We start from the raw sequence: 10,459 nt of genomic DNA, 5'->3' as shown, positions 1-10,459 counted from the left end.
GGCCATAGCCAGTCTTCCTTCCTCATTCCCTTCTTCCCCACCCCAACCTCCACCCACTTGCCTTGCTCCCACTGTCCTGGCCATAGCCAGTCTTCTTGGTCATGGTCATGGTCATGTTGGACCCACAGGCAGCTTCTGGTGATCACTCACCCTGCTGGGCTCTGTTCATTATTGTGTGAGTGCACATCACCAGCTTCCAAACACATAGCTACTGTAGTCTCAGGGAGACCAGCCTCTCCCCAGGTGCCCTGAGAGCTCAGAAATACAATCCCACTTTTCCTACTTAGTTCCTCTTGTACCTATACAGGGCAGAGGAGCCTTTATGCCTAGCCCATCTAACTCAAGCCCTTAACTCCCAAAATACTATTCTGGAGCACAGGCCACGTCAGCATGTCTTCAAGATGATCAACTTGTTACTTTATTATCTAGCCCTAACTGAGCTGGAATATGCCCAATCCAGGGCCCTTCTAGGCAGTGGACTCTGAGAGCGTGACTCTGGGGATTTTACGTGCCGTCCTGGAAACTTCCAGTGACCTGTGGCCCAGACTGCCCATGGAAGGGGATAGCCCTTGCTGGGGATGTCAGGTCTTACTGCTCTACATTCTACTTACTCGCCTGCAGCACTCAGCAACACATACTGCAGAATACACAGGAGGGGATCAGAATATAGAATACAGGAAGAACTGAACTTAAATTCAGGAGTTGGAGGAAATGCCCTCTGTATTGCTCATGCCGAGACTGCTGATCAGTCAGGAGCTGCTGGCCTAAAGGCCAGTCCCCACACACTGTCACTTCCCCCTGGAGCCACATGGGGGGGTTCATGTAGCACTTTCTGCTGTACTTTTTCTTTGCTCACAGAAACCACCCTCTAAGGTAAGGGTTGGCATAATTGACATTTCACCCTTAGGGATTAAATAACTTCCAAGTGAGTGAGCTGGAACCCTACCCAGTCTTCTCTAACTCAGCACTCTTGCCCTATAAGGGTAACTGTTTTTAATTGTCCTCAAATTACAGATCTTACCTTTTCCTTGTAAACACATCCTTACGCAATCACTCCCCAGTCAGAGTGATAATCAGTTAATTTCTGGTGGTCTAATACTCCTGCCAAGTTAAATTCCTTCCACATACTCCCCATATAATTCTTTTCTCTTCTGGTAGGTTCTGGATTAATTACTCAACCCCTTAACAAGCCCATACCCCCTTCTTTACATTGAATTCATCAGTCAAAGGTGAAAATTTCTGTGTATGAGACAAATTGCAGGACTTCCATAAAATGTAAAACAAGTTTTACAAGGAAAAATCAAAATATTCACATTTAAATATTTTAGAATTGTTACTTTCTATGGAAATTATGTACTTAGCATATAGCCTACAAACAAATAGTATGAAAGAGAAACTACCCTTGCCTTTTGACTATCTTCTGTAAAGGAAAATATTTCACATTATCTTTGTTAGTTATACTTGTTCCTGAATTACTCAAACTGATGCTCTTTTCCTGGGAACAGAGTCATCAGCTCACTTCTTATAAAACCCACCTTTCCAGTCCGGCCTCCTGGGGGGGTGAAAGAGATGATGTGGGGGCGGAGGGCAGAGCTGGTCCAGGGGAAGGTCTAGAGTGATAAGAGTTGGTGCCAAAGTTGCTGTACCTAAAAAGTGCAGAGGTTTATACGGGAAAAGACGGAGAAGTTAAGTACAAGTCATTAAGTCATTTATTAATCAATGTATTAAGTCATTATTAATCAAGTCATTAAGTCTTAATTATCAAAGTAACTTTTCAAAAATAGGTCCTGCAATGCTAGCCCTGTTAGTCTTTTTAAGTTAGAATAATCACTAAGCTCTTTTGTCTATGATTATTTCTTACTAGACCAGTCTCCTGAAGTTCAAAGTCATTAGGTAGCAGGGTTTATAACCAAGGATTTCAACAAAACCTTCATGTTTTCAGTCTTAAAATATACACTGTATATTTGGTAACATAAATTAAGACTCCAAATTACCTGCTTTTGAATCATGAAATATTTTTAGTGTTTTATGGAGGTGTAATTCCATCAACGGTCTATAGAAAATACAAATGATTAACTAAAGTAATATCTGATTAAAAATTCTGCTTTAGAAAAAAAAAATCTGCTTCAGGTATTTCTGAATCAGTTTCATTCATTAAATATAACCTCATCACATGCTGGGTGACCAAGGATAAACTGCCCCTAGACATTTAGCCCAGAAGAAATTGTATCTACTTTGTCATCTGCATTTCCCCAGAACCAAAATTATAGCCACTACAGTTTAAAGAAGCCTTATCATTTCTCAGTCATCTTGAATAAATGTTGGGATTTGGAAAATTCTAGAGCTTTCTATTTTTAAAAAAAGATACGCATTGGCAGTGTGTATTTAGCTGTCATCACTCAGTAAGTTACCAGAAAAAAAAAATCATTTGAAGTCTTTATTTGGGGATGGACACCATGGTTATTTATAAATATGATACAGAGGTTTTTGCCACTTTACCTCTTCAGCCATCAACTTGGGGGCTTTACCCTAAAATAATTAGGACACTGAGTTGGGGGATGTGGGAACCCAAGGCTCAAAGAATCTAAGTGCACACAATCAGTGGAAAACTGATAGAAATCAGTACAGTAAGAACTCAACATGTTGAAACGTTCTTGGAAACTAGTTTTAAGCAAAGTGATATGTAATGACATCAGTGCACTATAGGCTGGCTAATATAAACAAGAGTTAATTTCCTATGTCATAGTTTTGACCACACACACACACAAATCCCCAAACTTTTGAGTAAAGACCCCCAAACACTCTTACTATAAACCAATAATTCATATACATTCATTGTGCTACCCACATATTCCAGTTCAGGAGCAGGGAACACGGACCGTCACAGCAGTTCAATGGGCCAGGCATGAACCGTCCATGAACATCACACCCTTCCCCTGCAGGGCACACTCCCCCACACAAGCACACTCAGACTGGGGCAGTTTAGAGCATGCCAATGAACCCAAAGGTGCACATGAGGATGAGGGTGTGGATTTAGGACAAGGGAGGGACTGAAGCACACAGAGAAAATTTATAGATATGGGCAGAATGTGCAAACTCACATATACAATGGCTATTATGCTCTGTGTACTCTAACAAATTTTATATTTGCTTATAACAATGTTAGAGCAAAAGATTGCTGAATGAAATTGTTATTCAAGGATCTTCTGCACTGACCATTATGGGAAAGAGTTTGACTTTCAAAATGTGGATATGCTTTGACACAGTAAATTTACTACGGGGAAGCTAACATAACCTCTAGGTTATTTAAATATTGAAAGTTTTAGGCACAGATATACTCATGGAAGCATTACTTACCTCATAGAAGAACTCAGAAATTACTCAACACAGGAATGGGTGAGTAAAGTATGAAATGTAATTCATTGAGGGAATATGATGCTCTCCTTAAAATGATTTAAAAATTTTAAGTGATAACATGGAAAATGCTTCTAGGTTGAAGTATCAGGGTATAATGCATGAAGTGTTTGGTGACAACTTTATCTCAAAGGTTAAGAATAATTAATAATGAGAAAACAGGGCATCTACTTAAAATTGTGGAATATGAGATCAAATTTGTTTCCCTTAATAAATTACATTCTAACAGGAAATAAAGTATTTGTATGACCTCAAATCTATTCTCTGTTGCTAACTCTGGTCTGCCTGGCTGCTGCTCTCTGGTTTATTTATTTGGTATTTTATGTCATGTCTGTGCTCAGTACCAGGCACTTGAGTGGTTAGGTGGATGGGAACTCATATTGCACAACTTTACACAATCATCCTTCTCTGTTAACACATGTGATTTGTCTATTGTATATGTACTTTAAATTAATTTTTGCCAAAAACTTGAGAGCTTTAAACCTCATTGATGAAACTGTGGAAGTCTCCTACATATGCCTAATTGGAAAAGCTGATTTTGAGTCAAATGAAAATTTCTGTCAGAACAAGTCAGACCCTCCTTGGTGGTGCCATGGGTTAGGATGCAGGACTTGGTTTCTGAGCATTTATTCTTTCTCCTCTTTAAAAAACCAAACATATTCAACAGGTTAACTGTTTTTCCAAGCATGTACTGATTTGATTTTTCAAGAGAGCACCTAAATCACAGACCAGGGAGACAGAGAAAGATGGAATGATGGAACATTCAAAGAAAAAAAGAAGTAGAGAAGGGAGAAAGAGCACCAGAGGAAAGAAGAGAGAGAGAGCAAGCAGCAAGGACTGTGATTTGGGGTGGGGGGAAGGAGGCTGCCCCAGGATCCTCAGTCCTCAGGCAGGAGACCCTGACTGCTCAGCTGCCTGGACTCTCAGTTTGCTGTTCTCCTTGGACATCTTAAACAATCCCTTTCCAGCCAAAGTGGACATCCTGGATAATGTTTTAACAGGATCACTTTACTAAAATTACGCTTAGATGACGTTATGGAAATAAAACCAGCACAAGTCATCTCTCTCTCCTTTGGTTTCTCTGATGGCTGAGCAGTGAGTTCAGATGCCTCCCAGTTTGTTTGGCTTTGCTTCTCTGTTTCAAACTCACTGAATCATAAAATTCACCGAAGTGCTATTTAGTTTGGTGGTTTGATTCTTTGTAATGGGCTCTATTATAATCCATTCGACTTCAGTCAACCATCATTCCATCAATTTGGTGGCTGTAGACACCACAAAAACCAGTGAATGAACATCTGACAGTTAATGGGTATAACAATATTTATACAATATTCAAATTCCTGTCTCCTAAATGGTTAAAATTTTTAAACTTCTCACAATTAAATCGAAGTCAGTCCTCATTTATAAGTAATGCAGCTGTTTTCCTCAGTTGACACATATATTCATTTTGGCCATTTATATGTTTCTATTGCTCCTATTTCCCAAGACTGTAAGTAGCAAAGACCAGAAAAGTCCCATCAGGGGCCGGGACACCATCATCAGTCAACCTAGGAGCATCACCATGCCCTCGTGCCACTGTGCTGGCTGCCAAGATGTTTTATTCCAATGTATGGCTCCCAACTTGCATAGTTATGGCTTGAAGGGCAATGTCCTGCATTTAGGAACAAAAGGGACTCTCTCCCCCAAGCTGAATGAGAAGACAGGGAAGCATCTGTAGAAATTCCCTTCGAAACACTGAAGGAGAAAGCAGAATTCTGTCTACCCAGGGACAAACTCCAAGCTGGGCCTCCTACTTTCCTCTAACTGCCCATCAGCCTGCCTGAAATTCAGACCTCAGAGGTGCAAGGGCTATCACAAGCACAGCTACTAACTTATTGGGATTGAAACCTGATGTCAGACTTCTGACAGAAATTAAGTTTCATTTGACTCAAGATCAGCTTTTCAATTAGACTTATGTAGGAGACTTCCACAATTTCATCAATGAGATTTATAGCTCCCAGCTTTTTGACAAAAATTTAATTTAAAGTACATATACAACAGACAAATTATGTCCTTTACTATTCACTCATGATTAGAAAACAAATTGAGAAATAAGTAGCCACTTAACACTTTGAGGGAAGTTTCAAAATTCTTTCAGGTTGTATGTAAGTCAACAGGTTGAGATCCACAGTTCTTGGGGAATTCGCTGGATGGAAAGTCTGGTACCCACTGCAACTGGGCACTTTTGTGGTGTGAAAGCATTGCCTGGTAGGTCTGGGCTTTGCCTCTGTACAAGACAAAGTATATCTTCTTGCTGAGGTCAAGAAGACCCAAGACAAAGATTCTGACAAATTGCGTGGATGTGCCTGATGGACAACCCCCCACCCCATGCCCCGGGGAGTAAGCCCCTGGAATTTAGAGTTGATATGCATGAGCTCAGAGGGAGAGCCACCACAGACTGTCACAAAGAGAGCTGGCCCAATATATAGATGAACGCCAGACTCGGGCGCAAGCTAACCTGGACAGCCCACTTCCTACTCGCTCTGTGTCTCAGTTTGCACACTGCAAATAAGGACTAGAAACAGGATCTACTCTTGAGGGTTGAGTGATACTTAAAGCACCACTTTCATGGAGAGTCTAGGGCCCAGCTCATAATACATATTCAATGACTGTTAACGATAACTATTATTACTCTCAGATTGGGTGACCATCGTTATCATCAGTAATTGATTTTGGACAGTTGAATGTGCAAAACACACAAGCTCTGTTCCTTGTTCCTCCCTCTGCAGAGTCCCTAATACAGAAGAGAGTGAAAGGGAGGCACACCAGCCAGCCAACAGCACCACCTGCTAAAAACTGAGGCTACGGTTTTCATTTGCACACCTTGCTCCCTCTGCCTGCCTGTATGAGAACTACTGAAGTGTTTGCAGTTCAATGATACAGTTATATTGATGTCTATGGAGTGATTCACACTGCAATTGTTTGCCATCTCATGGGAGATTATGAGTAATCTTCAAACAGAAAAATGCATACATTGGAGTAAAGTCAGAATGTTACAGAAAACAATAAAAAGACACTCACCTGTTAGAAGAGAAAGACCGGAAGTTGTAAAGCCCAGAGGCTGAATATACACTTAAGTGGACAGAGTCAGAGGAACTGTTATAGGAAACCCCACTCAAAACATGGCTAGGAGACATGGCCACACCCTGCAGGTCAAGAGACCCTGCTCTAGATAGATGGGTGCAAACTGTAGAGATGCTGACAGACCAGGCATATGTTTTAAAACCACATGCTTAAAATCTACTTTTAGTAATTGTATTATAATGAAAGGGTTCCTTGATTCAAACAGATGACCGTTTTCTCCTGCATCTTGTCTAAACACAGGGAAATTTTGTCATTGGTCAGGAAATGAATCAACTGCTCTCTGTTCTGCTTGGAATCCACAAACCAAGTGCAAGGCCACATCAAGACAAAGCAGTTAGCACAGTGTCACTCCCCCGGGTTAGCCTCCCACTGGCCCACGCGAGCTGCATCTACCTGTTTTCCTTCTGGGACTCGGCTTCCTTCTCCTTGGTGGATATGGGTGAATCCTCAAAGTCATAGGAGAAGAGGTGGAAGGGGGTGTGGGGCACGTAGGGCAGTTTCTCTATGGTAGGTGACACCTTCGGGGGGGCAGGTGCAGTAGAGGAGGGCCGAGAGGCTGAGGCCCGGGGTGGGGGAGACAGCAGAGCAGGCCCGGAGGACCCACAGCACAAGGGGCTCCCCACTGCTGTGCTGGCCGGCAGCTGCTTTCCCTGCAAGGTGGTGCTGGAGGCAGTGGCTGAACTCTGGGGAGCAGCATCCTTCTCTGGGGGGTTCTGTTCTGAGGCAGGGCTGACCTGGCTGCTGGACCAGCAATGAGGAGAGAAAAAGAGGAGAAAGAAGGGGAAGGAAAGAGGTTTGGGAGAAAGGGAGCAAATGTTAGGAAAGAGAAAAGGCGTCATGTAAAACCCCATTTTACCACTACCACTCACTTCAGAATCCAGCTGTTTTTCAAACTGGAGCATAAAAGTGCAACACCAGACAATCTGGTTTGGCCAATATTCCTGGGCTGGCCAATCTAGGCAGTAGGACCCATTTGGCCACTTATATCCAAAGGCCTTCGCAAGGGAATCACGGAGGCCTTCTGCACCACTCTGGCTGTGTTGGCACCTGAGTCTCCAATATTCGAACTGCAGAACTTTACCTTGGTCAAGCAGAGGCTCTGTCCTAAAAAGCCCAGGCCTGAGGAAATGGGCTGCTACAAGGCCTGTACTTCATTAACTGCTTTTAGAGCCTTGCTAGAAAGCAAGTAAGGAGAAGAGAACAAATCTCAGTAAGAAAGGCAAAGAGCGCCAAAGAAGGGGCCGGCACCATATAAACTTCATGCTTTTCCCAGGTTATCCTTTACCACTAAGCCCTCAACATCTACATTCCTGGGTAGGTTTAATTTTATCGGTTACAGCCATGTAAGACTTTTAATCTGAGAGGACTGGGTTTAGACCACTTCCAGTTTGACATATACCTTTACACCCTGAGCATCTATGTTAAATTTTACATTTTTAGAAACCACTCTCCCTTTCCTGCAGAACTTGACTCCTGGCCATGCCCATTTGGGAATGGAATGTTAGATATTTCTCCTGCTATCTCACATTTAGAGCTTCATCTGGGGACATACTGATTTCCCTGACTCGACAAGAGGATGGGCTGAGACTACCCTGACACACTCAGCACATGTAGTGCACACACAATGCACACACATCACAGGCACAGGCAGTGGACACACAAAAGGCAGCAGCCGGCAGTGGCAACAGTGAAAGACTAAGCAGACATGAGCAGGAATTGTTATTGGCATTTTAAAGTGTAACAGATTTATGTCAGGGAACACATGGGGGTCCATAATAATGTCAATGAATGCTTTAGGCAGGGTCAAGTTCAAATCCCGGTGTTTAATATGCATGCCTTTATCCCTTCACGCTGGAAAGCCTAACTAATAACATAGCTAATCAAGGGTGCCCTGCAACATCAGTTCATAAATCAAAGACACTTCAGAGTGTAGGATAATCAACTATTTATCTGATTAAAACAGACAGCATCAACAAAAATGACTTTGAAGGTTGTCCTTTCTGGCTAGATTCTTCCATTTAGTATGTAGATAATGAACCATAACAGTCACTCAGGGTTGAAGGGCTGTGTTGGTGAAACAGAACTTGCATACTGCAGCATGTATTTATAAAAAGTCTACATGATTCCCTGTGCCTAATTTTCAACCTATGTTAGATCTGTCAACTAACTTCCCTCCCTCCAGAACACTAATGAAAAAGTCACTATCCCCAAGCAGGGTGTGTAAGGGGCTTTATTAATGTCATCTTTCTCTCCTCTCATTCTGCAAAGGGCTATGTACACAGTCACCAGTTCATTCCTTTTCTCCACCTTGCTTATTTTTTCCCAGACATTTCCAAAGTGTGGGGGGTGGGGGGTCATTTTTAGTTTGTTAGCTCAGAGGAGGTTTCAAGACCCTCCAGGAATAGTAGGCTCCTTAACATGTCAAAAGAGTCTGCTAGGGGACTTTCATTTGCCATGGGAGCCTAGAGAGACAGGATACAGAAGCAAAGAATCACATGGACTTTGAAGTTTGTAAGAGAAAGTTCTTACCCAAATTCACTCAAGATCCTTTGATTTTGCTTATTTGTGGAAACACTCACAGTGAAAATGTCACTTTCCAGTAGGAAGCAAGTAGGTGAAGGCAACTATTCAATTTTAGAATTATTTCTGAATATAAAACAAAATTACCTGTGATCAATTTTTATTTTTAATCAGGCATCACTTTGGAAAGATACTACAAAATATTTCAAAATGTGTGCAAATTGCCTGTGTCTGTTAACAGTCTGAAGAAAGAAAAGACTGACCTTAGAGAGGTGAGCAGAGGCTAACAAGGGTGGTAGCACTGTTAGCTCTTCTAGGTGTAAAAATAAATATTGGGACATTTTTCTGTGTTCTGTGTGGTCAAGAGTGTTCTTGTCCCTTTGAATAAAAAACAACCTTGCATCTTTACACAGTAGTTACCCACTACTTTTATCTAATTACATTTTATCTAATATACTGATAAAATTAGTAGGAAAAGGCACCCACAGAATTATTTTTACTACAGTGTGCTAAAGGGTTAAAGTTTTCTGAACAGAGATGGAGATCATTCAAGTCACTATCAGTCTGACTGCGCAGAAGTACTCAGTGAGGGAGGGAATATTGGGGAGAAAACAAACTGGATGATGTTTCTTTAAAACATGGTTAAGAAGACAGCATTTGAATGAAAAGTGACATTCTCTAGTGAAACACGTTCAGTTTTTTCTATGAAACGAGTCCTTGTGGTTCTGTGCATAGGATCAGTAAAGTTTTGCCAGTGGGAGCTAGTGGGGAATGGAGGAGACTACTGAAAGGTGACTGCGGACTATCTGCTAAGAAGGTGCCTCGCATTTTTAGTAAGTGCCTGGGAGGTCCAGCCCTCGGTACCTGTCCTTGCCCTGACTTGGGGCAAGGGCATCGTCCTCTCTCTCTTCCTCTGAATTGGGCTCCGTGACTGGCTGCTCTTCCTCTTCCTCCTCCTCCTCCACCTGAGGCCTGAGACAAGGCCAGAAAAGAAAAATACACACAGAGACAAGACAGAAAAGTGAGATAAACACTACAGACAAACAGGAAGATGAAACAAAGGGTGGGGGATGGTGGAGAAAGCTGACTGAAATGAAAAGAACACATTCAACCTATTAGGAGAGAGAAGAAAGATCTGAGAAATATCTGGGAAATTTAAATGCGGGGCTAAGAGAAAATAACCCACCACAGACCATACATCTTTGTCAAGTCTGCTGCATGCCACTACCCTGCTTGCTCCCCATTTCTCTCCCATCTCCCTACACAGGTGCTGGCCCTGGACAGATAGATAGTGGAGTCCTTAGCTTGTAGGTAGATAGGAAGGAAGGTAGGGAGGAGAAGAGGGAGAAAGGGAGAGGGAGAGGGAGAGGGAGAGGGGAAGGTAGGGAGGGGAGGGAGGGGG

At 42.4% G+C, this 10,459-nt stretch overlaps 1 protein-coding gene across 1 annotated transcript in view; it reads right to left on the bottom strand.

The window, feature by feature from the left end:
- The window catches only part of FHOD3 (formin homology 2 domain containing 3), a 385,640-nt gene that overhangs the window by 93,806 nt on the left and 281,375 nt on the right, over positions 1-10,459 (bottom strand). Inside the window, exons 11-13 of the mRNA XM_012725906.1 lie at positions 9,922-10,029; positions 6,931-7,275; positions 1,536-1,646 (exon numbers count right to left, since the gene is read on the bottom strand). Coding sequence (XP_012581360.1) covers positions 1,536-1,646; positions 6,931-7,275; positions 9,922-10,029 — 564 coding nt within the window. The remainder of the gene's footprint in view (positions 1-1,535; positions 1,647-6,930; positions 7,276-9,921; positions 10,030-10,459) is intronic.

This window comes from Condylura cristata, unplaced genomic scaffold (genome assembly GCF_000260355.1).
Source record: "Condylura cristata isolate star-nosed mole 26May11 unplaced genomic scaffold, ConCri1.0 scaffold00016, whole genome shotgun sequence".
NCBI classification, from domain to species: Eukaryota; Metazoa; Chordata; class Mammalia; order Eulipotyphla; family Talpidae; genus Condylura; species Condylura cristata.
This window is presented reverse-complemented; position numbering and strand designations above follow the sequence as displayed.